This window comes from Gasterosteus aculeatus, chromosome 4, assembly GCF_964276395.1.
Source record: "Gasterosteus aculeatus chromosome 4, fGasAcu3.hap1.1, whole genome shotgun sequence".
In the NCBI taxonomy this organism is placed as follows: Eukaryota; Metazoa; Chordata; class Actinopteri; order Perciformes; family Gasterosteidae; genus Gasterosteus; species Gasterosteus aculeatus.
This window is the reverse complement of record NC_135691.1, coordinates 6,637,894-6,664,101: the sequence shown is the minus strand read 5'-3', so window position 1 is coordinate 6,664,101 and position 26,208 is coordinate 6,637,894. Positions and strand designations below refer to the sequence as shown.

General features: G+C 44.0%; 3 protein-coding genes across 5 annotated transcripts; 1 reads left to right on the top strand and 2 right to left on the bottom strand.

Annotated features, from left to right (window-relative positions):
- The first annotated feature begins 1,156 nt into the window (after positions 1–1,156).
- On the top strand, positions 1,157–6,742 carry atp1b4 (ATPase Na+/K+ transporting subunit beta 4). Its single transcript, XM_040173306.2, has 9 exons — positions 1,157–1,425; positions 1,657–1,725; positions 2,336–2,552; positions 4,001–4,129; positions 4,247–4,351; positions 4,721–4,920; positions 5,373–5,429; positions 5,535–5,627; positions 5,720–6,742. Exons 2-9 carry the CDS (start codon positions 1,660–1,662, stop codon positions 5,879–5,881), a joined length of 1,029 nt encoding a protein of 342 aa, XP_040029240.1. The 5' UTR covers positions 1,157–1,425; positions 1,657–1,659; the 3' UTR covers positions 5,882–6,742.
- Positions 6,743–7,495: 753 nt separating this feature from the next.
- On the bottom strand, positions 7,496–17,176 carry lamp2 (lysosomal-associated membrane protein 2). Of its 3 annotated transcripts, none has more exons than XM_040173301.2 (9): positions 16,827–17,176; positions 15,177–15,292; positions 14,262–14,472; positions 14,016–14,177; positions 13,702–13,931; positions 13,480–13,587; positions 12,911–12,965; positions 12,637–12,807; positions 7,496–11,705 (listed from the first exon to the last, which is right to left on the bottom strand). In XM_040173301.2, exons 1-9 carry the CDS (start codon positions 16,870–16,872, stop codon positions 11,566–11,568), a joined length of 1,239 nt encoding a protein of 412 aa, XP_040029235.1. In that variant the 5' UTR covers positions 16,873–17,176; the 3' UTR covers positions 7,496–11,565. The 3 variants fall into 3 exon arrangements, with proteins under 3 accessions (XP_040029235.1, XP_040029232.1, XP_040029234.1); XM_040173298.2 differs by having other exon boundaries at positions 7,496–9,410; positions 16,827–17,002; XM_040173300.2 differs by having other exon boundaries at positions 7,496–8,664; positions 16,827–17,002.
- Positions 17,177–17,222: 46 nt separating this feature from the next.
- cul4b (cullin 4B) lies at positions 17,223–26,205 on the bottom strand. The gene is made up of 20 exons (XM_078100674.1): positions 25,127–26,205; positions 23,885–24,000; positions 23,681–23,784; positions 23,529–23,598; positions 23,327–23,400; positions 23,067–23,229; positions 22,896–22,985; positions 21,634–21,716; positions 21,483–21,550; positions 21,218–21,336; positions 20,895–21,087; positions 20,700–20,804; positions 20,510–20,620; positions 20,044–20,129; positions 19,722–19,829; positions 19,494–19,607; positions 19,293–19,398; positions 19,016–19,188; positions 18,785–18,937; positions 17,223–18,370 (listed from the first exon to the last, which is right to left on the bottom strand). The coding sequence occupies exons 1-20, from the start codon at positions 25,569–25,571 to the stop codon at positions 18,275–18,277; spliced, it is 2,577 nt and encodes an 858-aa protein (XP_077956800.1). The 5' UTR covers positions 25,572–26,205; the 3' UTR covers positions 17,223–18,274.
- Between the last annotated feature and the right edge of the window lie 3 nt (positions 26,206–26,208).

Genomic DNA, 26,208 nt, shown 5'->3' with positions numbered 1-26,208 from the left:
CGATATGATTGCGTAAAAGCCCCAAAGATTACAACATGAGGGAGATGATACATGCTTATGAAATTTGCAAACGTGTGTTCAGAGGAAACTTTATGGGTGTGCAGGAGAATGACTATTAGAGCGGAGCTAAAGGCCCGCTGATTTTTGAGGTAACTGTGCAGTTACACTGCTCTTGAGCAAGCGATTGGAACGGTTCGGTTGGATGTTTTCAGAGAACATGAACACAGTGATTGATCTGGAAAATCTCGGGTGCCAGCTATATTCCAGTAAAGAAAAGATTGTGGGGTTAAAAGGCGGCAGCAGCTCATTTGTACCCTGGGGCCCTCTGGTTGGTCATAGAGCTTTCCCTGCAAAATTGCATTTAGTTCATTATAATCAATTGAAGGGACAGTGTATCACATGTATTGCCTGCAGTTACAGGTAATAAGCAATCGAGGCATTTTAATGGTATGCATAAGTACAATAAAGTGAGCTCTTCTGAATGGAATTGATGCATTATATGGGGAGACGTTTAGCGATAACGCCTTCACTGTGAAATGCACGTGAATAAAGCACACGCGCACGCACGCACTCACAGGAAGTTGTGCACGTTTTCGCCGCGCAAATCTCGGAGGACAGTTTTTTTCCATGACGCATTTTGTCCTTTTATGTCAAAGAAGAGGAAGAAGAAAAAGTCCCCCCCCCCCCCAATGCCCACTTTTTACATGGGGTAACAGAGCGTTACGTGACCGGCATGCAGATAGCATCCGGGGTGAGGACAACTTCAACTTCTCCAGAGGGAAGCTTATGGAAAGCAGTTGCTGCAGGGGTCCATGGAGCTGCTGAAGTTGGGAACTGGATCAATGTGCATGAATACAGGCCTCCCCAATGACAATCATACGAAATGCATGATAATTTTGTTCCATACCCATACATGCCCGAACAATAATAATTATAATAATATATATATATAAAATTTGATTGAAAAAAAAAGTTAATTGTGCGACTGTCTTTGCACGTGCAGTGCGCAGCAAGACATTAATCGAACCCCGCGTCGTGTGTTGGATCACGCTATAAGTATTGTATTCATGCTTTGCTTTAGTCTTGGCCCAGCTCAGCAGACAATGGCTGATGGTGTACGTGTTCTGAATGCAGTGCTGGTGTCCACGCCGCTGCCAAAACGTCCCCAGGTCCAAAAAAGGAGAAAAAAAAGAAAAGAAAAAAAGCACTTTGTATCCCACCCCCAGTTCTTCTCTGTCCAGCGTTCATTCACTACGATGCGCGCTTAGTTGCAGGAGGTTCTCCGCGCCCGGTCCCCTCTGCATGCCTACAACTTTCTAATGAAATCCCCAAACACCTTTTGACAAGCAATATTCTTTTTCTCTCCGGGGCTCAAGAGGGCTTTCAAAACATTAAGACGCGTTTCTGTTGCAAAGAAAACTTCAGGTATGTCAGATCTTTTAATAAGTATACACATATATATTTATTTGTTTAGCAGCTGCAGTAATTATTCCTTGTGTCTGCTTGCAGAGTGAGTTGTTTGGGTATCTCGGCGTTGTTGTGGAAAGTTGTGCGGATTGAATTTTGGACAAGATTGCAGATGTAAAGAACGTGAGGCTGTAAGTCAATGGAAGGTCGATGTGATTGGTTTAACAAGTACCTTCTCCTTCTGTGAAGAATATGGAGCCCAGTTCCACAGAGGGAGGAGCTGACGACGAGCTCCTTAAAAATCATCCGCCAAGTCTTGTAAGTGCTGATATTAAATAGAAAACACATACCTTTACCATGACTTTATTCACCGGAGCAAATGCTGCAATTATGAAACCCTTCCCACTAACAACGGAGTTTGATTTTTTTGATAAACGGCTATTATGAACTAACTAATCAAGTACAAGAAACATTTACCAGCAGATTCTTTTAAAAAAGCCAAACTCTCCCAAACTCAGTGACTTTTTTGGTGACACTCTCAAGCGCCCTGTGGCTCCTCTGGGATCTGTGTGTCCTGAGAGCCACTGAGTAACATCTGGCTGTCAGAGTGACCCTCCGGCTCTGCTGTCTGCAGCTGCTGCTCCACGCGGGAGGGTCCACTCGGAGGAGGTCAGCTCTCCCAACGAGTGCCAGAGAGGTCACCAAGCGGCTTTATAATTTGCGGGAAACAGGGGACGGGACCATCAGTGCGATGTCCATTAATATGCAGAGCACTCGCAGGCACTTTGTGTCGTCTGTCATACTCGGATCAGAAGGCGTGCCAATTATTTCCTGCGGCGATTTGACGAGAAAATAGTTCGACCGTCGGAACTTAACAGTTGAGAAAATGTGTGGTGAGGGCTTTTTCTCTCCTTCTTCTTTCCACCAGCCTCACAAAGTGATACTCAAACACGGCCAGGAGCTGCAGGAAGAGCAGGAGGAGTTGGCCGAGCACCATCCCCTAGAGCAGGAAGACCTGAACTTTGAGAGATGGAAGCGCAGGCCGTTACCTGAGAGGTCGCTCCACCAGAAAATAGACGACATTAAGACATACTTGTGGAATGCAGAGACCAAGGAATTCATGGGTCGCTCTGGGAAGAGCTGGAGTGAGTTGACGATAAAGACACAGTTCTATGTTGTTGGGATGTGAGGGCGGGGAACGTTTGGATTAATGCAACAAAAAAAAAAAGTACTTTAATTTGACTGCCTGTGTCCAATCATTACAGATCTCATGTCTAATGCTTTGCAGTTTGAATTGTCCCCCACCAGTTGTTTGAATGTCTTCAAAAGATGTACACGGGGACAATTTTAGGGGGTTATGTCTCTCCAGTCCAGTGACTCTGCTCACTGTGCTGCGAGAGAGAGAGTGTGTGTGTGTGTGTGTGTGTCCTCATGCTCAATGTTTACATAGGTGCATGGACAATTCAGAGTGGCCCGACAAAAACAGACTGCCTGGGGACGCATCCCCAGCGGGAGCAGCCTGTCCCGGGCCTCGCATTGGCCAGGAGTCACATTCCTCCACATCTTACCATGATCTCCACGGCCTCTTTCCCAAAGCCTCGGCGACCTCATTGCTGAACTTAACGTGCTCAAAGTTCCCGCTAATCACGTAGAGATACGCTTTTTCTTTTACAGAGCTCACTTTATTCGGCGGAAGCGACAGATCAGACGAGTTTGTCGAGTCAGTGACGCTGGCGCAGCCTCTCTTTAAATCCGGGGTCCCCGCCATGCGGCGCTGTCGGGGGTGGGCCTCCCTCCCTCCCTCCCTCGACTTCACTGTACGCCGCGGCAAACGCGCTCCCGCTGAGTGCGGAGAGAATATCCTAGGAACGTGTGTTTTACTTCATTTCATCTACCAAACCCAGTGTTCACCCTCGTGGAGGAGTGGGGCCCATGTGTCCGACCATGAAAGGGCCTCTGGTTTGAAGTCTGTGCTGCGTGTCCTGTGAGACGGGTGTGTAACAGGGGACACAATACCAGAGTGGGGTGATCGGGGCTCCTTGGAGCTGGCCGGGCCTCTATGGCTGCTAAAGACCTTCACTACGATGGCAACCGGAGGTTCACTGTGTTCCTGAGTGAAAGGACAGCTGGGAGAATTCTCACTGAGCTCAAACAGAAAGGCCTTTGTGGCTCGAGGGATGCGAGGTTGGCTGCAGCCGGTCCCCTGTGAAATTGCCCGAGCAGCAAAAGCCATTTAATTTAGGGCACGTTTGGCTTGATTAGTCGCCAGTGGACATTTAAAATTGTTTCTTTATTTCAGAGTTCTCACATTAGATCGTTATGGTAAATTCTATATATATCTAAAGAGATATTTGCAACGGCTGGACAGGTTCTTTTTTTTGAGGAGCAAACAAATTAGTGACTGTCCTGATTGAGGACAGTAGCTGGACACCAGACAGTCTGAGCAAAAGAGGGAACTCACAATGGGTCATTGTCCTTCTCCGCTCACATCAGAGCTTGGTTGAGAAAACGCGGCGCCTGTTATGCAAGCCACTTTGCAAATACTGTATCAGAAATATTCACCCTAATAGCTCCCTTTCCGCTCCGTTTACAGGCCTCATCCTTCTCTTCTACGCCGCACTTTATTTGTTTCTCGCAGCCATGTTTGGTGGCTGCATGTTTTGCCTCATGTGGTCCATTAGTCCCTACCATCCGACCTACAACGACAGAGTGATGCCACCAGGTAAATAAAACACTGCACCCGCTTCCCTCCCGTCCCTCCGCTCCGCTTGTCCTTCGCGGTCTCTTGCTCCTGCTTGAGTCTCGGCACAGTTGACTGTCTCTGGGTCTCCACTGGCAGGTATGACGATGGCCCCGCACCTAGAAGGCCACGAGATTGCCTTCAACGCTTCTGATCGCAAGTCCTGGAAGAAGTACACAAAGTCCATGGATGAGTATCTGAAACGTGAGTCCAGGTGGGGGGGGGCGTTTACCAGGGATGGTGTAAAAGGCGCGGAGGCCAGATGAGGATGTTGAACTTGTTTGAAATTAAGGGGGCATGCAACGAGTTAATCCTCGTCTTCGTTACCTTTGTCCCCCTTTTTTTCCCCCATTTGGTTCCTGCAGGGCATGCTGGGAAGGGAAGCCCCTTTGTGGGCAGAGTGCAGCCATTCAATTCGTTCCTCTTTCTCTCACCCCCTGCTTTTGTTAAGCTTCCTTAATCAGAGGCCTGAGTCTGGCAGGGTATTGCTGTAGCGAGGTTTTATTTATGCCCCCCCCCCCTCCCCTCCTGTACCTCCCTTTGCCTTCTTTCCTCCCTGCTCTCCATTTTCAGCGTACAACGACGGCCCCCAGCAGAAGAAGAACATTCGCTGCACACACGACGGTTACTTCATGCAGGATGACTTGGAGGAGAGCGCAGAGCGGAAGGCGTGCGAGTTCAGGAGGTCCTGGTTGGGGGACTGTTCGGGGCTGCAGGACCCCAACTACGGCTTTTCTCAGGGGAAGCCATGCATCCTCCTTCGAATGAATCGGGTGAGACGAGCATCAATCACCGAAAGAACACGTAAAGCGGAGCACTTGTGAATGCACAAACTAAAGGGGCGGGGGGGACAGCGGGGACGCAGGGTTGGTCTCACCGCCGAGGGACATCTCATGGTCATTTGGGGGGAAGGATGAACACACGTGAAGCCTCTTGTGCACTACTTCTGGTATTATGGAGAATCGCATTCTAAGGGTCATTTAAATAGTTAGAACTAAAACCTTTGCTTGTGATTTGAATTATTTATGTGAAAATGGGGGATGCAACAAAAAAAAGCTTACAGAGGAAAATGAGAGGCTGAACACAGACTGGCATTTGCAAACTCACAACATTTTTACATTTGGACCTGCAAAGTCAGGGAAGCAGAGGCGAAGATAATATAGAACCAAAAGAGGCATTGAGGAGAACTTTATTGTTTCTTATACTGTTCTTGCTCTCCCAATAGATTCTTGGTTATTTACCTGGCCAGGGCAAACCAATAAATGTGACCTGTGCAGTTAAGGTACAGTAGTCATCAACACACTATTGCCTGTGAAACTCTCAAAGCGATGAGCAACGTGTCGGAAAATGTTAATAAAAAAGAAATAAACACAACTTCCTCTTTCAGAGAGGAGCTCCTGAAGCCTTGGGAGAAATCCAATTTTTCCCCAAAAGCTTTTTTGACCTGAAGTACTACCCGTACTATGGGAAGCTCAGACACGTGAGTGAGGGGTTGGTCTATTTGGGCAGAAAATCCACCGTTGCAAATGAAACGTGACAACAAACATGCCCGGTGTCACTCTTGTGCCTCAGGGGAACTACTCCGCACCGCTGGTGGCAGTGCGCTTCACGTCAGCGCAGTACGACACTCACATCCAAGTCAAGTGCAAACTGAACGGAAAGGGCATCATCAACGACTCGCCCACCGACCGCTACCTGGGCAGCGTGACCTTCTCCCTGGATATCGGAGCGTGAGGCGAAGATGTCGCTGCCAGCAGGGTGCTCCCGTGACAACGTGGCAGGAAAAAATAAAAATACCCCCCCCCCCCCACGTTGAGCCATTATTTTCTCATGAAATACGTAATTTCCCTCTCCTCATCTTTACCCCAATATCCATACATTTCCTGTGAAACAAGTTCCTCGAGAAGTAGATATTTCCTCTCGTGTTTGTGTTGTGTCTCTGTGCCCCGAGCGTGCTACTGGCTCCTGCACATCATAGAGTGAGTTACATTTGTTTAACTCCTGATATGTTGTAATGATTAGCAAGATTAATCAAATTAAATCACACTCTGCCCAATAGTTAGACTTTCTGGCTATGCAAATTGAATTATGACTTAAAACGTAACTAGACTAGAAATATTGTTCTATGAGGTTAGATCATGGTTTTGTGAGCAGTGTTGTGGGACAATGTGTACTAATTTGTTTTGAATTATATTTTTCAACATGTATATTGTAAGAATTATCTATCATGCAAACACTGAAAGCAGGACTTGTACTGTACTTACACAGTAAAAAAAGACATAGCAAATGACTGCAAATACACTATTACTATATTTTTGTTGAATAGAGCAGTATTATACATTTACGATAAAGCATCACAAACCACTTATTTCCTTCTCTTGTAAAAACAATTGTTTCTGGGAATGAAATACTACAAAAGACTGATCAATAAAGAGACATACTGTACTGTGAAATAGTTTGTGAAAGATCTGTACCATTTAAAATAATAACGTTTTGTGATAGTATTAATCTCTGTCTGAACTTTGCTACTAAACATGGTATCAATGTTGTATTTATTCCTATTATAGCTCTTATAATAAATACAATATTCTGTTATGTACTGTACGTTTTCTTGTACATCACCTTTTACGATGCTTGTAACACGCCCAAACTCATTTTCAATTGCAGTTAAACTTTACCTTCCTTTGGTGGCTAAATAAGTTTAAAAATCCAGTTCCATATCAATTTTATAAGCATGGTGAGACTTCAGTCTGCTACAGAGAATTACTCATTTCTAACTGTAAAATATTTTTTAATACTCTGTATTTTAACACCCTCTATGTTCACAATTAGTGTTGATGTTTAGCTGAAAAAAGTAAGACTACTTTAGGCCTCACAAAGGGAACATACAGCTCATTTCTCTCCATAAATATAAAATACAAAAAAAAGCAGGAGATTTGAGCTAAAAGCAAACACATATACTGTATTTAAAGGATGTTAAACATGAGTTGGAGGTTGTACTTCTATTCCACGGGTAAGAGATCATTAAGAGGCGTCTCAGTTCAAAACCTCCCTCACAGTTGATCAGCGATATTTCAGTCCGGATCAAAGTGGAACAACTACCGAACCACGTTGACGTTGTCATTCTCAGAGGTACCGGCCCCCTTTGCACCTTTCCAACAGGAGCTCTCTGATGAGCAGAAGAAATGTTAAAAATATTGTGAAGAAAACTCTGCAATCAAACTGGTTTCAGGCCTTCGTGGACCAGCAGCAGTTCTCTCAGCCACGCGCGCGTTTGGTTCACTGCGGTTGACCTTTGCCCCGCCACTAAAAGCCGGGGGCCGTTAAAAGAACGACAGTGATGCAAAACAAGAACGATACTTTATTGAATTTGTTCCCCGCTTGTGTTAAACAAGCTCATCATATCACATTCTTCCTCAGATGGAGACAAGCTTCAAGCGAGCAACTCAAGAGGGGCACAAAAGAAAAAAGGCACGAGTCTGTCGGAGGGGAGCGGTCGAATGAACAGAACCGAGGGTTCGTGCAAATGAGATGCTGCGACTTAAATATTACTGTTCCTCCACCGGAGCGTCGGGTTATAATAAATATACATGCAACCAAATGGGATCCTGGGGACAGATGTGTTAACCTGTTTGAGATCACAAGGATACAACACTATTATTGATTCACCAAATACTCAAATGTAAATCTTTTAAGGGACATTTAAATAAAAAAGAAAGAAGAACTCGTACCAATGAGTGACAGAAACATCACACGTTCTCCAATGCTGGTAAAGTGTCGTAGTTAGTGTCCCTTTCATCAAACTACAAATGACAGACTAGATTAGATCTCAAAAGGGAAGGTTTCCTTTAGTTTACATTACATGAAGGTTAATACAACAACAGTCCGGGATGTGAATGACAGCAGTGGAGCTTGCTCGTTACATTCACGTCATTAAAAGAAATCAAAAAAAAAAAAAAAAAAATCAATGTCATTCATTCTATACAAGAGAGCAATTTACACATCTACTATTATACAGCACAGAAAGCGAGAGAGGGGAAAAGGCCTCTCCGGGGTGGGAGGAGGTGATGCGGCTATTCACAGCCATAAATTTAATTTCCTTAACATGCAACCTACAATCAAACAATGCAATATTGATTATGACTGATTTGGTACTGGATTTAGTCATTGGCATTGAAGCAAAAACTAAAGAAAACCGTCGGAGTTCATTTTAAATTGTGTACGAGAAATAAGCTGAAGGTTATTTTTAGGCAAACAGAAAGGAGCAGGAATGCTTTCGATGCACTGAGGGGCAAGGAAGGTGTTTTTTTATTTATTTATTTTTTTTAAACGCTTTGAGGGTGGAAACGGAGAGGCATAAGCAGCTGGGCCGGTTTATACAGACTGGTAGCCAGTACGACTCTTCCTCCGACCAATCAGGTAAGAGATAAGCACAAGGATGATTAGGAAGCTGAGGGCCACGCCCACCGCAATGGGCACCAAAAAGCTCAAATCAGAGTCCAGGAAGCATTCCTCAGCTGACAGACCGACAGAGAGAGAGACAGAGAGAGAGGAGACAGAAAGACAGAGAGACAGACAGACAGCAGGTTAGTGGTTTTAGTCGGGCAGAAAACATCACTCGGAGAAGGTTCGGGATCTTTACAGCCCACACAAGGGTTACAGAAAAGAAGAAGAAAAAAAACAAAAAACCTACAGGAAGTTTGAGACCAGAGGAAATGCCGATCAAATATTCCAAAGGCATGAAAAAGGACATCACTCAAAGTAGTTATTTCTTATATCATGGAAGATAAGCAAAGGAAATCCATAAAAAAATTGTCAGACTTTGGGAAATGTGAAAATGGCTTTCTGGTTTAAAAGTAAGTTTAATAGTTCAAATACCCCAAATGATCCATTCAAAGAAAAAACAAAACAACATTTGGGCTAGTTGTTTGCCCCCAGCTTAGCTCAGCTCAGCTCTACGGCTACAGATTCCTACTCAAGAGGTTTCAATTTCCTCGTCCAACTCTTGCACATTTCCCAAAATATCAAATTATTGCTTCACGAAAAAGAAAAAAAAAAAAGTCAGCCCTGAACACGACATGGGAAGGTCACCACAACACGTTAAAGAGGGTTAAGTTAAATTATAAAGACTCGTAGGTTGAGGCCATGTTTCTCTTTCTCCCGATGAAGTAGGCCAGCAGAACGATAAGAATGAGAACAAGCAGGGCAACTCCGACAGCTATGGGAACAATGAAGCTCTCCGCATCGGCCTGGCAATCCTCAGCTAGACGGGGGTGAAGAGAGCACAGAGGTGAATGTCTTAGAAGAGTTCAAGTCAACGGTATTAATGGTTAGGGCAGGAGCGGCTGGAGGGGAAGGCGAGGCAACAAGTTTTGGAAAAGAATAAACATTTACTCGGGTGTTCGGGGCAGAAACACATTTTTTATTTCCTTGAATCTTAAAAGACTAAAAAGATGAAAAGTCAGTCACACAATCTGGCTAACAGCTGGAGCGGATGCAGACGGAATCCTCTGTATCCACGTAACACACACAAATTCATCTTCATCACGATGGTCTTGCTGCACAAATTCCCTTTTGCCGAACAGTTGTTTGCAATGTTCTTGAAAACGTTTCTTAGCCACATAAAGCGAGTTATTGAGTGAACAAATGACAGAGCGTATCATGGGGCGAGGCACAGCCGTCGTAAAAGGATATAGAAAAACAAACAAACAAACATCTATACATGCTTCAAAACCCATCTTTAGAATTAAGGCAACCGCACAAAGCTGAAATACAACAGACAGCAACATAAGCAAAAAGCAGCTCTCATATTTCATTCTGGAGATGTCGGATGCCAATTCTTTGCCTAAGCGAGCACGCCGCCATCACCTACGGTATTGAGCCTAGTCGGGCGCCTGCTTTGCTGCAGTCCTGAATACTTGGAACGGGGAGAACGGTACACAGCAAGCACGTGGAACAAAAGCTCCTCCAAAAACCTGCTTTCAGCGGCTTGCTACAAGGAAACTAATTTAGTTCATTTCATGTGATTGATTCGTTTTGTAATCTTTATAATGAAGATCTGACGACGGGTTTGGGGGTTGTTTGTTCTTTGCCAGCATCAAAACACACCCTCGAAATGATCTTTAAAAAAACATTTTTTTTTTTTAAAAGGAGTGCATTTTCTGCTTTCTTACCTGAGAGTGAGAAGATAAATACCAATTAAAAACATGTTTCGTTTGGACGGAGCTTCTCCACCCGTTTCCACGTCTTTGTGTGAAGCCACACGCAGAATATTCACATCAAACCCTCAGCAAGAAAGCAAACCGCTGTAAACAAAATGTCTAACTTTTGTCTTCTCAAATAAATGATTTAGTTTCCTTGTTTATTCATGTCGTCGGGGGCTTTAAAGTCTCGCCGCCGGGCCCCCGCACAGCTGAGACAATGTGACAACAGTCCCGACATAATGGGGCCATTTAAGGAGCGCCATAGTGCATTCACACACAAACATCCCCATAAAAGTGAATATCTACACAACATAACTCTCCCTTTTCTAAAATTAATGCCAAAATCGGTAGTGTGGGGAAAAACATTTTTTAAAAAGCTGTTCATGCTTCTTATTTGATTTATTCTCTACATGTGCAAATTTAAGAGACAGCTGAAGCTATTCAGGTTCAAACAACAAACACGTCACGCGGTTTGAGTCCCATAATCAGGCAATGATTCCAATGCTTCTCCTGCTCTACAGGGGCCGACATCGGCTATAAACCTGCATCCCTGTTAATGATTCTCTGGGAGGAAAGAAAAGCTGAAAATGATTGTTCTTTCATAATGCAAATAATTATGTGATGTCAAACAATAATGTAACGGGAAAAAAATTAACACAAAGATTGAACGATGACAGGTGGAAAAAAAAAAGAAGGTCTGTAGAGCGAGTGCAGGATCCGACAGCAACGGAGTTTAACTGTTACACATCTGTTGATGAGCCGTAGCTCATGTAAAGAAACTCCAGAGACTTTCATGGGATTATGATGACTTGAATGATAAAACCGTTGCGTGGATTTTGCACTTGCTCATTGACCAAAAACACAATGAAGTAGGGAAGCCAAAACCAAAAACACATTGGAGTCTAACAAGTTTGGTCCTTGACAAAGAGACCAAACCCTCCATCTTTACATAGATGTGTACGCCTTATAGAATCAATATAAAACTGTGAGGCAACTGCAATTTGAAAATGATCTTTGTGCATTTCACATCTCAAAATGAGCAGTAACGTCAATATTCAGTCTCATGTTTATATATATTTTTTCTTTCCAGAGACTTTAGTTTAGATTTGGGCTCTTGATGATGTTTTTGCCAAGTTATTTGCCAATTAAACAATTGCACGTGAAACCCAAGGACCAGGCTTGTAAACCCCACTGATAATGATTGCAAAACTGGATTTAAAGGGTCTGATATCCAACATAAGTCTTCCTTCGGCCAATCACGTAAGCGATCACTACAATGAGAATCAAGCCAGCCAGAGCAGCGCCAACAATGATTGGGATTAAGACGCTGGTGTCATCCAGAGAACATTCATGGGCTGCAGATAAAAAGAGAGTTATGTCAACAAGTGGAACAGGGATTTGTCTGATTAACAACAGCAGGACAGCAGATTTTTTACCATCGGCCGTGCAAAAAAAAGAAACACACATAACGATGTGCTCATTTGACACCTTTGGCATGATAGACGACGGTGGACGTACTTCTTACCAATGAAGAAAAGCTGCAGGAGGTTATTTTGAACATGAATTTGCGAGTGATCATGAGGATGCACATTGTTCGGGTGTGGAATTGATTCAAATGTGTTTGTCTGTTACTAGGGTTTAAACCTGTGGGTGAAACACTGCGGGTGATGACTGAAGGGCGTCATCAATAACGTCAATACGGCTTTCTTCTTCAAGTGCAAGACACTACATATCGCAAATCTCCATATCGATGATTTTATTTAACTTTCAATTCTACCGTCAATTTGATTTATTTTTTAATTTTAAAAACAGGCAATATTTTTGATATTGTAGACGATACATTTTCAAAATATTACATTGTTTGACTGTCTTGGTTCATAGAGGTCATCAGCTATTTTTGTCTTATGTTTTTCAGGTCCAAAACAAATCATGTCAGTGCCATCGATTGCTGTAGAATTTGACATTTTAAGGGTTGTGTAAAGTTGAATATTATAGGATTAATTCAAAATTCTTCAATCTTTGATTGAAAAATTACACTAAATCCCTCGCAACATTAAATAAACCGAAAAGCTGATGGTCAATTGTGATACTTTACAATCTTATCAAATAAACACTAGTTCAACTGCCATTTTGTATATTGTTAAATGGAGAAAGAAATGTAAGACATATTTTAAACTTGTGACCTCGAAACGATTTGTTGTTTCCTTTGGGAAAATGAATTGCATTAAAAACATGGATGGAGCCGCTCTGTAGAGCCTTTTCCCATAGACATTAAAAGAGACCTACCTGTACTGAAAACACCCTTGTTGACTCCAAAAGGCTGTACCCGCAGGTCGAATGTGTAGAGGGTGAGCAGGCCGGTGATGGTGTAGTTCTGCTCCTTGTTACACATGTAAGAGCTGCCGACGGCCGCCTCCCACAGACTCAGGTTGGTGTTCGCCTCAGAAAATGCCACACCTGGAAAGCAGCGCGCAGGCAAAAAGAGACGGTCAACTCGACATTAGCTCGCTTCTCTGAGTGGTTCCCGATCTTTGTGGTGGAAGGGATTCGTTTAAATTACCAGAGCTCGTCTTTCCGGTGACGTTCAGAGCATGAAGGTGGAATTTCTTTGTGTCCTGAAGGAAAAGAGAGAAGCGTTTGTTTTTTTTTCCCTTTTCTTTCCTCCTGCTAAGACATTCAATTCACTGTGATATGAATATAAAGACAGCTAATTCTACAATTACTAAAGATGGAAATGAATAAAAAAAAAAATCACTTGTAAGAAATATGTATAAACATTACATATACTCCTATTTGAGTAAACAAAGAAGACCCCCCCCTCAACACTGAGCTGAGGCAGCCAGGCAATACCAAGAGTTGAATTGGTAGGAAATGTACAGCTGCTGAAACTTTAAATTTAGTGGTATGACAAATGTACTTTAAACAGAAAAGGGGAAGAACATGCTTGAACATGAAATGAATAAACATTTGTCATAGATCCACCACCACCACAGTAACAAATCTATTACTTCAAAATGTCCTTTGATGGTCCCAGAAACGTTTTCATTAAACAAATAAAGAATTCCAGAAAACAATCTTAAGGTGTGGACGGCATCCTTTCAACACTGAGAAAAAGTGTATCAAACTTACATTGAGGAAAGTGAGCGTGATGGTCACTGCGTTGGACACCAACACCAGCTGACTGCTGTCGACTCCGCATGAGCCGGAGGACGTAGTCCCATTGGGCTCAAAGTTCATCTTGGGACATTGAAGGAAGAGAGAGTAAGCAAAATCACCAACTTTCACGGATTATCCGTTTGTAATCTGTAAAACGGGTTTGCGACATTATTAATTCTGCGCTGCTGAAACTACCTCTACGTTCTTCACACCGATCCGAAGGCCAAACTCGGCTATCAGGCAGGCCGTGCTGTTTTGATCCGGCTTGACGTCGTACCTGCCGGTGGCAGGTGTGGGGAGGGTGGGGGTTGGGGTGGTGGTGGGTGTCGGGGCGGTGGTGGAAGAGTTTGTGACGGGGGCTGCGGTGGTGGGACGAGTGGTCGGGGCAACGGTGGTCACGGGTACGTCAGCGGCGCAGGAAGTGACTGCGGGAGAGGACAGACAAAAAGGGACTTAGAGCGAACGCGGGAGAAAGGCAGGACGGGCCGCCATGCTGCATCTGCACTCACTGTTTTCACTTGTGCTGTTGTTGCTGACGAAAGCCTGAATGAGCACGTTCCACAGCGTCTGGTTGACGGACTTGCCCGCGATGGTGTCTACGCTCCTGCACGAGTAGCAGGTGTCAATGCCCACATTGGTGATCTGAGTCTCGGCAGTGACAACTTTGGTGTCTGAAAGAAATCCCAAAACTACGTAAACACCAGTAAAAGGTCTCTCGCCCATGTGGGTTTGCACTTTTGAGGTGTGGGAGTTACCATTCGATGCAGAATTAGGGAAGATGGTGGCGTCACTGAGGTTGTAGGAAAGGGTGATGGTGTCAGCGTGGTACATTTTTCCGTTGGCGGTGAAGTTCACGCTCCAGGAGTGTCCTGGGCCAAAATTCAGCTTCAACGTTGAGCTTGTGTTCTTGCACGTACTTCCATTTGTTGAGACATCAACAGGAAGTTCAAACATCCCTGTTGCACTCTAAAAAGGAAGCAGAGTCTAACCGTTATCAATGCAAGTATGATTTATAATAGCTAATTTCACACATCAACCCCCCCCCCCCCCCCCCCAAAAAAACGTGTTTCCTTCCTGGAGCCGACACACCGACCCTGAATAGAATTGTTTTAAGTCCTGCAAAAGCATCTACCACCGAGCAAGAAAGAGGTTACTTCAGCACTTTATTGGTGGTGACAAAAAACAATAATGAATGTCCAAATATTAAAAAGTAGTAAACATATAAAAAATGTTGTGTCAAGGCATCCGCGAAAATTACAAACAGTCATAGGATATATATTAAAATATATATGACAAATCCAATGCTTTGAAACACAGGCTAGAAAACATCTGAAAATGTATGTCAATACATTTCTTTGAGCTGCTTTCCATAGCACAGCTCACATGACATGACAATTGCAGGACATGGATCGGCAAAACTCACTAACTGGAATACTGAATAGGAAGAATATATTTGCTTTGTTCTGACTCCCCCCGTTTCCCCTTTCCATGATGACATCTGCTTCCCCAAGAGTTGTCACAGTCACACTAATGAGGCTGCCTGATAAGAACGGAGCTGCTTTGCCATGTTGGTACAACTAATATCAGGATAGGATACTGTGAATCCTGATGGAATGGAAATACCAAACACAGTCGCTCATAGTGGAGCTTATAGTTAGTGGGAGCCTCACCGTATTGCCAGCCACTTCATAGGAGACTGTAAAGTTGACCATTAGTTTGGCATAGAGACATATGTTGTCGTTGTCGTCTTTGACAGTCACCTCCGTGCCGTTTGACCGCTGAACCGCTGGAAAGAAGAAGGAGAATTACTCGAATATCCCTACTGTAATTCATTATTAGTCCAGTTGCAATTGAATAAGTTTCCGTCCTCACAAAAAAACACACATTTGCAAAACGTGGCGACTCATTATATGCAGTCATGTGTTTCCAAATGTGAGATTAAAGCTGCAGCCACACAGACAGCGGACATTCGTGGCCTCCACAATGTCAAATTGTAAAAAAAGAAAAGAAAACGTGAATCAGGAAATCATGTGAACAAAATGGTAAACATTTGGACGCCAGCTCTTAACTCAATGCAAAATAGTTCGAGGTTAGGCTCCAGCAATGATAACACACAACTACAGGGAATATAATTGTTTACCCGACACATAAAGTACATTTACGCGGAAATCACGTGACCACGGGTTCACTGAATTGGATATCATAAAAAACACTATCATAGATATCACAAGAAAACTCCCAAATAACTGTAAATCAACTATATAAAAGCTGATGAACCAAAATACAGAAGAATACATCCATCACATTTTGTCATCCCGTCTTTTGTTAACACCAAATCAATTACATTAACGTTTGTGGTAACTAACGTGCAGTGGAAACGTAACGTTAGCCAAAAGACTCCATACAGTTAACTTACATGAACTAATCGGACAAGAATGTATTTGTCTATAAAAAGGTATCAGTGTTAATGCCCCGTTGCTGAAGTTGTAATAACAATAATAGCTAATACTTATATAATAGTTGTAATATGAAGGTTGTTAAAACCAGCGTCGGTTAGGTTAGCTTGTTGTCAACTTAGCTTAGTAGCTTGTTTTTAACCAGCTACGTCACATACGTTCACCAAACGTTAGCTTAACAGCAAACCGGCGCTAACGCTAATGCTTACATTTCTACCAGTAAACACAAATCATTAAATTAGTATTTTGGTATCATTGTGACTACTAGGTTTATCGTTTTGATTTACCCCCCGGGGTGTCTGCGTGTGGCTAACGTGATTTAGCCACAGACGTGACTCAGGTGTTTTTTTTTTTAATCATCGACTCAAAGTTGAGTTTCAAAACAAGTGTTATCTAACGCAGAAAAGGAAGCTAGCAGCTAACCTGGCTAACCTTAACTGGAACAACACGGTGTGGGAAGATGTAAGAGTAGAATTATCGATGAACAGTTGGCTTCGTTTACGTTGTCATGCAACTGTGGCAGAAAAACAATGTAGCTTCTAGTGTTGCATAAGGCGACTTAACGCCGTCGACGCAGGCAACACTTGACAATCAAGCTAGCTCCATTAGCGCGACATCACGATCACGGGTGTTTTGTTTCGAGGTCTGTACTGTAAATACACCCGAAGTCCGAATTTACTTCCGTACAGTAAAGACGCAAACAAGACATATTTTTCATCTCTTTCAGCGGCATTTAGCCGGAGACCAGAAGCACCAGGCCCGGGGCGTCCACACAAGTTCTATCGCTAGTCGCGTATACGAACAGATGGCGTCTCACTCTCAGTACATTTGATGTCAATATATAATCAGGGCGATGATACATACCGATTCCAAAGGCGAGGAATAAAACAAACGAAGCGTATCGGTACATGATCGCTCACTGTTTCGAGTGTCAGCCACGGGAGAGAAGACGAAATAACCCGGCAGCGGCGCAAAGTCAGCGGTGTTTGGTGCGGAGCTCAGCCGACAACTGTAGCAGGAAATGGAAGTCATATGACCGGGACGCGCGCACTCACGCACGCACACACGGGGTAGTCGCTCTCTCTCGCACTTTTACAAGGTTCATTGCTGGACTGTATGCATTTTTTCTCTCTCCATGGATCACGAGAATGTTAAAGTTTAACAGCTTCCCGGTGGCTTCAGACTCAAATGCATGGTAATCGTTTGCTTTTATACAAGACAGTGATGGAGATCAATAATTAATAGAAGAAGAAGAAAAAACCCTGTTTGAAACAGTTGTTTTAATCTGAAGCAATAGATCTAACAGACTCATACAAACAAGGGCATATGTAATCGTTCGTAATTTCCCCTCATGTGTCATCACTCCCACTTTTCATCAAGGCCTGAAAGCCCCACAGGGAGACATACAAAAAAAAAGAAATAGTGTGTATGTGGTGACACCAGGAACGATGAGGCCTCGGATCTCATTGTGCTTTCAGAATACTTTCTAAGAGTTGACAAAAACAACTACAAAGCAGTTGAGTGTCAGATGAGATCCTTAAAAATGGGTCACTTTAGTGAAATATGTACAAAAAAATGAAAAAACTGCAAATGCATATTCTTGTACAACTGAAGTGTTTTAGCAGCTTGAATACACCCTATAACAAAAGAAGTGCTCCTTTTAGCACAAACTCTGCTTTGAACGCTTTGTATGTTCATCATCACAGCTTCATCAAGCCTTAAAAATTGTAAAAACGCTGCACACTTTGACACAGATATTCCCCAAATCGTTAATTCCCTACTTTGAATATTAGTCCAACAGTCCACAGTCCACTTGACACTTACTGAAGAAACATCGGTTTCATTTTTTGATCCTTTTTCTCTCCAACGTTTGGTACATTTAGAGCATTGTTAAGTGTGTGTCAGCAACTAGATGACAAATAGTGACGTGATAACAAAGAGCATGTTGCTTAAACTGTGGACCAAGAAGAACCGAAGTTTAAAAATAAATATTTTTCTCCTCCATTAAAAAAAAAGAAAAAGAAAAAAAAAAAGAGCAAATGGAACAACCTCTTAGCGAGTCCACGTTAGCCCGACTCTCTCAGAGGTACTGAGAAACATGGACAATATTTTCTTTTCAAAGGGCATGCAGTCCACAGGATCACAACAACCCTGACAACAATCCTGTGGAGCAGTATCCATTCACTTGTCGGTCGCTGGGTTGAAGATGATAATGGTTAACATCCATTGGAGCAAAATATTTAGAGACCGATCCGCTCAGCCTGAATGGACCATCTGCATCTCTTTTCCTCAGTCACTTTTTTTCCCTCTCTCTAAGCTACGTAGTTGTACTGGTTGGGGTTCTCCTTGTCACGCTCCATATAGTCCCTGTCAATAAGAGACTCTATCCTCTTCTTCAAGTCAGCAGGCTGCAAGGGAAGACGACAGGGAGGAGACGGACGTAAACACATGAGGCACATGCCAACATTTCTGGTTATTTATACCTTGAAAAGCAGATTCATGCCATGTGACATTTTCAGGGCAACTTACTAAGTCCACGTTCCGTGTATTTACTTACTTAGGAGGTCATTTATTAAGTTTTTCTTATACAAACCAGTTTTGGTCTTGTCTAAATCAACTATGGGGATGCAGCAGCAAGAAATTCAAAATATATTTCTGAGAAAATTGAGAAACAGTATCTCGGCTTCATAGTTTGTCCACAACACATAATGGAAACAAATGAACGCAGAAAATAGATGATGACACAACAACATATTTTGGGGGTTGACACAGTAACACAGACACGTCAATGAAATGAAGGGATTCAGTGTTGTGTTAATCACCTTGACAGGGAATTTGAGCTGGTTGTACACTTCAGACATCAAGAGATTATGGCTCAGAGTCTTCCTCATCTTCATGATCCGCACGATGGCGGCGTCGATCTGATACTGACGGTCCTGAAACACCCGCTCTGTGGTGCTGGCTTGCTCCTCCACCTGTGGGAAAACAATTAGTTAAAAACAAACCCATTGAAACCGTGTGGTGAGGAAACCGCTGCGAGATGATACGCGCACCGTTTCTTTCATCTGGATCTGGTTGATTTTGATCCTGAAGAGCTTGTGTTTGAAGTCATCGTTGCACGAGAACTTGTCCCCGTCCTCCACGTCTTTGCTTTTGGGGACCTTGTGGAGGACGCGCGCTTTCCCGCAAGCCAGCGACTGCAGAGTCCGGCGCAGTTCGCTGTCCTCTGCGGAGCCAAGCGGACACACAAAGCGGGTTTTGGGGTCAACGACGACCCGTGTTTCTCCACCGAAGCGCCGCCAACCGAAACTCCGATGTGATGACACGTACCTATTCCCGTGGCCAGTTTGATCTCCTCCAGGGTGAACTCCTCCCCTTCGTTAAACATCAGCAGCACGAGTGTTTGGAAGAGGGACACCTGCAGCTCCTTCTTGCCCTTTTTCACGCAGACAAATTCAAAGAACACAATTAACACGGCGCCGTGTTTTCGGTGGAAAAACACGCCGCCGCATTCCGGGAGTGGTCGTCTACCTCTTTAAATTCAGCTTTTAAGACACAGTGGCCGAGTGTCGATTGCCACTGCAGCTTCCTGCCGCTGTGTTTGCCCAGGTAGAAGGTCTTGAAGATCTCCTGCAGTCGCACCATCTGGACGACGATAACGGAGGCGTTACAGAGCGACACACTCTGTGCATTTATTGCGCGGCGGGTTATAAAAACAGCCCGTTACGCGAGAAAATTCTACATTTGCAGGGCACTAACCTCCGGAGGCAAGTGTACTTCCATCGGGACGTAGGTCGGCCAGTAGCCCATCGTCAGGATGTTCACCGTCAGCTCGATGTTTCCAGGAATGTTTTGGCACTGCATATACTACAGAAACACACACACACACGTGAAATGATCTTTAGCTGCAGTCCCAATAAGTATTGAATTGCCGAAAGCCACCTGTTGCCAGATGGTGTAGCATTGTGTCATCACACAGGCCCCATTACAACTAAAAAGGGAGCTGAGAACTAAACATTGCATTATAGATACATTTCACACGCATACGGTTGTAGCTTTGACCTGTGGCCGTTGTTCTGACCTGTTTGAACTGCACCATGATGTCTTTAGAAAGTTCCATGTCCTTGAACATCCCCTCCAGTTTGCTGGTGAACGCTGCTCCACATTCTGTGGAAGCACCAAAAATAAGTCAACGTGTGTTTGGGGTTGGCGGCGTCCCAATATACTGCTATTGGCAATAACCTTGATATTTAGGAGATAAAATATGGATTACATTTTAGTAACACGCATATGATAATAGCGTCAACAAACCAGCGCCTCATTAAAAATGTTTTTTGGATGGTTGCAGATTCTCTCTCTCCTCTTTCTGAGATAATTTGACTAATTGCGTTCTTATTGTTTATTTCCCCCAAAATGTTCTATAGATATCGCAGTAATATTGTCGGGACTGCAACGGTTCAGGGCTGAGATTCCCCTCCTGTGATTTATTCCGGTGTTTTGTGAGAGTAGAGAAACGACACTCTAGGATTATATATTGAGAAAATTACCGTGTTTCAGCTTTGACAACATCGATTTTTCAGCGTCCACAGAGGCGCTTTTTCCAACCAGCAACCTCTTGGCCAGATCCTTTTTGTAAAAGGCCTCAAAAACATCTTTTCCTTAAATGAAAACACATTATTACATGAAAAAGAGAGGGGTGGAGTTCTAAACCGAAAGCAATGTGAGAGTAAATATTACCATAGATGAATCTAAAGATTATCATGATCTTATCCAGCATCTTCTCCAGTTCTTCGTCTGTTGCCTCTTTGTTTCCTGCCCTTAGCTTTGAATCCACGTGTTTTGCTGTAAATAAAAAATATATTTATGGCAGCTGTATGCTTCGATGCGGGTTCACATTTGTAGTGTGCGTGGGGGGGGGTGATGCTCACTGACCTATCAGCTCTGCGGGTTTATTTGGCCGCTTGTTGATGAACGTTTCGAAAGCCTCCTTCATGGCGTTGACAAACTTCTCGTTCTTCATGAAGCAGACGTTGATGACGTGATCCACCTTGTCCTTGAAGTCCAGCAGCTCTTGCACCATCGTTTTGTCCTTTTCCGGGTTGATTACGATCGTGCTGCCGAAAGCCTCGTTTATCATGACATCGGGAGACAACAAGTTAGCCAAAAAAAAAACCCCAACAACAGTGCCCGAGAGCTCCGCCCCCTTGGACCACGCTTCGCCTTCGGACTCGTACCCCACCTTAACGGCGTCATACCTTTATGTACTCTATCCAGTGCTGCAGGAGGACCTGGACGCCGCCGCGCACTCGGCTGAAGAGCTGATAGAGAAGAGACAGATCCTGAATTCTGTTCTCATCCAGCAGGTGAGTCAGTCCTGGAGGTGCCCAACGACAAGAGAGTCAGCAGGTGAGAATTCAAGCTGCACCCTCCCCCCCCTCCCCCTAAAGGCTTGAGTGCGTGGTCAGAAAGGCTAGACGTGCACTTACTGGTGCAGGCTCTTAAGTGTTTACTGGTGTGTACCTTTTTGCAGGGTGGCTGTGAGATGTTCCCCCAGAAGCTGCTTCTCCACTGTTGCAATGAGCGGTTTTCTGAACAATAAATAGAAGGAAAAAAAAAAGGAAGCTCAGGTTGAAGTGCTAAAGAGCCAAATGAACCACAGTGCGTCACTCACTGTGTGCTCTGGTCTAGATACGTGATGACTCGGTCTGCCTCCTCCTCTAAGCGCTTGTTGACATGATGGAGATATTCTGGTACCTACAAAAATAAATGTACTTTGTGATCTTTGAACATCAATTACGTTAAATATACATTGTCCAGCTTCCAACAACTCAAACAACATTTCATATGTGCCCACTATGTTATATAACCCATGTTAACAGCACTTCACACAGCGCATTTCATTCAAATAGACAATCATAAGATCAATGAGGAACTTATAGATAGGTTCACAGTAAGATACAGTGTACATCTTATTCTAACCAATGTGTGTATGTAAGGAGGATTCAACGGTTTGATCATTTCAGAGCACCTAGCTCTTTGTACTTAGTGGTACAGTTAAACTGTGGTTCATTGTACGGAGAGGTTTCCCCCTCATGTAGCTAATCTGAATTGATAACCAGGAATGAATTAACTCATAAATCATTTTTAACAGAATCTGAGCATTATAGTGTTCAGGGAGGTCAGACTGGCAGTTCTGTACAGGTGTACCTTATAAACTGACAACCACGGGTGTAAACCTGTACAGGAATCAGAGCAGCCTCCAAAATCACAATCCCTTAGGAGATGTTTTACATCGCTCCATCTACAATAAAGTAGATGTTGTCCAACAAGAGTTAACTTTCTTTAATAAGATCGCATTCATAAAATTTATTTTTTTAAACTGAATGTGAAAAGGAGATTCAAAAGATGAAATCAACTCAGCTGGCCTTATTTCCTTGATTAGACCTCTGCATAAAAATGATCAGATACATGAATGAATGTGTTGTGTTTTTTAAACTGTTAGCATCCAGATTCAACAAGGCATCTCTTTGATCGGCTGAATCTCATTTGTTCGTGTAGTGCATTCTAATTATGTCGAGTTCCGCCTGAATAGTTCATGTTACCCTTTTTAAAAGTCCCTCGCTCCAGAGTATCTCAGAAATAAATATATGTTTTACTTACTCATATTCCCACACTAAACGTTTTGAGCTCTGTGCTGAGACAATAAAGAGTGCAGACGTGAACAAAGCAAAAAAGGCAGAAGCCTTTTCAGCTGAGATAAAACAGCACCTTCACCAAGAAGGCACCACTTACTGCTGAATTCTGATGGAAGCGCTGTTGACTTTGTTCTTTTGTGATGGATTTCATGCTGTGTTTGAACTGCTTTCGCAGTACACAGTTGCTAAACTGTTTTGCGCGTGAATAGAAAAATCTTTGGCCCGGAGTCTAAATCACCTCTCTCTCCTGCATCAGCCTCTGTCCCTCTGCAGCATACAGCCGATTGGTTTCCTCCAAGAAGCGTTGCTCAAAGGAGTCCTGATAAATCTGCCGGGGGAGAACGCAAGGTTTCATTAAAGCCATTTGTCAAGAAGAAGCCGACATCCTATCAAGCAGCGCAGCGGTTACCTGCAGGTCAGAGAGCATGCTCAGCAGGCTCCTCAGCAGGCTGCGGTCGATCGCCTCGCCGCTTCGCTCCCGCTCGATGAGCAGCAGGATGCCGTCGATGGTTTTGCTCTGGACCTTCAGGTCACTGATGATGTAGAACCTGAACAGTTCCAAGCCCATGTCCCTGCAGACCGGAGCGGCTCGTTTCAACAACAGCGCTTAACAAACAGAAAGCCGCCTCACAACTACTACAGGGCAGGGGGGGGGGGGGGGTCACTCACCAGATCGACGGCAGCATTGAATTTTGTAAAACATATGTGCGGTCCAAAAACAGAAATATGCTCCTAACCATGATCTGTGAGAGAGTTAGAGAGCAGCATTAATGGCGGTGTGGTTATCGTTATCGTCGGTTTCACCATTGAAACATTAAAATGTATTAGGAAACAAATCGCCACTTGAATAATAAAAAGTTGTTAAACGCACCATTTGTCTGCAGTGATCTTGCCAGCACTTGTTAATTTTCTTTAAGAAAAGCACACTGTCCAGGGCATCCGTACAAACAGCGTTAAGGAAAAAGAGCTTCGATGCGAATGCACAAGCAGTAAAGATGGAGGAGTAGAAACTGTGAAGGATATTCTCTGAATTGATCAATTTGTGCCTTGATGTGGTCCTCGCACACGGCCCTCAGCTGTTTGTAAAGCTTGGCAGATATCTTATGGGAGCAAAGGTTCTCCACAGCCTTGGGGGGGGAGGGGGACACAAAAGAAAAGTGTCAAAAAAGGACATTTTCTATCTATCGATGAAGTTCCTGTGGGAGGTCGACGGGGCCGCAGCGATACCTGATAGAGCTCTTCTAGATTGTACTTGATTGAGGTGCTGTTCTGTATCGCCTCCACGGCCTCCTTCAGCTTCTGCCAGGTCTCCTGCGTGTAGTTCTCAGGCAATTTGGGCTTTTCTGTGTGCAGAAAGAAAAAGAAACACAAACAGCTGCGATAAGACTGTAAACTCGAGCTCTTCATGCCCGTAACGCTGCTGTGTAACCAGTGCTGTGTTTACGACTTTATAAAGTATAGCCGGTTAATAGCGAAACCGAATATCCTGTTATGTGGTATTCGACACAACATTAACGGTGAGTTGGGATTCTATTATAATAAAAAAGAAGAAGATATGAACAGGACTCTGCGACTGTTTATTACCAATAAGAATGAGATCTATTGTTAGAGGTCACACTTTTCCTCTCTTCATCAGGTAAACAACCCAATAACTACTTGATATTAGATATTCTAAACATGCACTGTAGCAGGTGCAACTTTTAAACGGAACGCAGATTCGTATTGCCCCCCTAATAGATTCAATGGACTGTGTATGTTTGCGGATCGTTGGTCATTTTATTTTTAATTCTTGTTGTCAGACTATCGAAGATTCCTGTTTGCAGGTCCCTCCTGATAAAGAAAAACGTATTATATCAAACTGATGAATCAACAAATGCCACATATTAAAATAGCTAGTGGCTGGAATCATCAATACACATTAAAGAAGTGTGCAGCTTTCCAATATTGCTGAATTAGATTTAAGATACAATTATCCTTTATTAGCCAAACAGCTGGGACATTTGCAAAGGTAATCTAACTGGCCTGAGCTCTGTTGCCATGAACAACACAAGTCCCCAATTCTTTGTGTGAAACAACTGGATTAGATTTTCTCATGCGACATGTGTGGAACTATGATATCACGAGATTAAAAACTACCACAATAACCAACAGTCAATCTCAGCAACTCATACAAGGATTCAAATAACTTTTGTTTCACCGTTGTCTCTACTTCATGAAATCAAAACTTCTCCCGCCCCACATGTGACACGTGCATCTGCTCTGAATGAACGGCAGCTGACTGACTATTATTTAAGAATTTTAAGAAGGGATTAAAACGCAGCCCGCAGGCAGCGCGCAGACGCGTGTTCGCGCCCCGCGTGTGACGGGTCGACTTGCCGCTCACTTTTTCTATTGTTGTTGTTGTTGTTGTTGTTGTTTTTTTTTTTTTTTAAAGTCGCACCGCCGTGAACGCCAGACCGTCCTGCTAACCTTTGAAGTTCTTGATGACCAGTTTCTTCGCGGCGCCGGGCTTGCTGCTGGAGAAGATGCCGCAGGGCTTCGTCAGTCCGTTGGCGTGGTGTCCCGCGGCTTTGCTCCGGTTGTTGGAGCACGAAGCGGCGGCGGCGGCGGCCTCCTCGGACATCTTCACATCCGGCCCGATGAGATCCGCCGAATCCTCGAACCTCAACTTCTTGTGGACGTGCAGCGGGGTGGGAGAATAAGAGGAGGAGGAGGATGAGGAGGAGGAATTCAGGGTCTTGGGGGGCGAAGAGGAGATCGGCTCGGCGGCGTCGTCCCTCTCTGAGCCGTTTATTTTCCTCTTCCTCGGAGACGTGATGCTAACGCCGTCGTTTTTGACATCGGCATTCAAGGGTCTGGCCTCCTGGGTTGGCGGTGGTGGGGGATTAGGGGAAGATAAACCTGTTGGAAACATGAAAAAACGGGAATACTAAATTCTTAAGAGCCAGTCTTCTGTTCCGAAACTTCCAGTCTCGCCGGGGAGATGAGCTCAAGAGTCTGCGAGCTTTTAGCGGGATCTATCGTAACGCGGATACGGCGTCGTGCCCCCCTTCCCCCTCTACTCGTGTATCCAGTATAAAACTGGTAATTAAAGTGTAAACTACACAGATCCACTTGAACCCAGCCTCGTCTCTTGTTATTGCTGGCAGGAGAAGAAAGATGGTTGGCTATTGCTTCCTCTTTTCGCCTCTCGCGTCCCCCCGGCTGCAGGAGTCCTTTTCGGTGAGAGCAGTCAGACGAAGCGGCCGACAACGATGATTATTTAAAGGATTAATTTAGCCGCAAGCAACAAATCGGCTCACGTGATACTCCAAACAGCGGGTTGGTAAACACGGGAGAGAGGATCCCTTATAAAAGCTAGTCGGTGACCCCACCGGAAGTACTTTGTGCAAAAAATACTTTTTGCCCAAGCGTGTTTTTTTAAAAGGTACCAGACACGGTTGTTGTACCCCCGTCTGACCACCTGGTGGCGCCACGGCAACGCCGCGGAATGAATGTCAGGTGTTGTTTTTTTGCTCATCAATGTGTCCTCATTTGTTCGTTCTTTTATT

What these genes read in the sequence shown, in the direction of transcription:
- atp1b4 (XM_040173306.2), top strand. Translation starts at nt 1,660, where the DNA reads ATGGAGCCCAGTTCCACAGAGGGAGGAGCTGACGACGAGCTCCTTAAA. An exon ending in AAAATCATCCGCCAAGTCTT is followed by an intron (nt 1,726 to 2,335) that starts GTAAGTGCTGAT and finishes TCTTTCCACCAG; the next exon opens with CCTCACAAAGTGATACTCAA. An exon ending in ATGTGACCTGTGCAGTTAAG is followed by an intron (nt 5,430 to 5,534) that starts GTACAGTAGTCA and finishes TTCCTCTTTCAG; the next exon opens with AGAGGAGCTCCTGAAGCCTT.
- lamp2 (XM_040173298.2), bottom strand. Translation starts at nt 16,872, where the DNA reads ATGTACCGATACGCTTCGTTTGTTTTATTCCTCGCCTTTGGAATCG. An exon ending in TCGGTGTGAAGAACGTAGAG is followed by an intron (nt 13,588 to 13,701) that starts GTAGTTTCAGCA and finishes CAATGTCCCAAG; the next exon opens with ATGAACTTTGAGCCCAATGG. An exon ending in CACCGGAAAGACGAGCTCTG is followed by an intron (nt 12,808 to 12,910) that starts GTAATTTAAACG and finishes GCTGCTTTCCAG; the next exon opens with GTGTGGCATTTTCTGAGGCG.
- cul4b (XM_078100674.1), bottom strand. Translation starts at nt 25,571, where the DNA reads ATGTTTCCAACAGGTTTATCTTCCCCTAATCCCCCACCACCGCCAACC. An exon ending in GCATGCTCTCTGACCTGCAG is followed by an intron (nt 22,986 to 23,066) that starts GTAACCGCTGCG and finishes CTCCCCCGGCAG; the next exon opens with ATTTATCAGGACTCCTTTGA. An exon ending in AGCTCAAATTCCCTGTCAAG is followed by an intron (nt 18,371 to 18,784) that starts GTGATTAACACA and finishes CTTCCCTTGCAG; the next exon opens with CCTGCTGACTTGAAGAAGAG.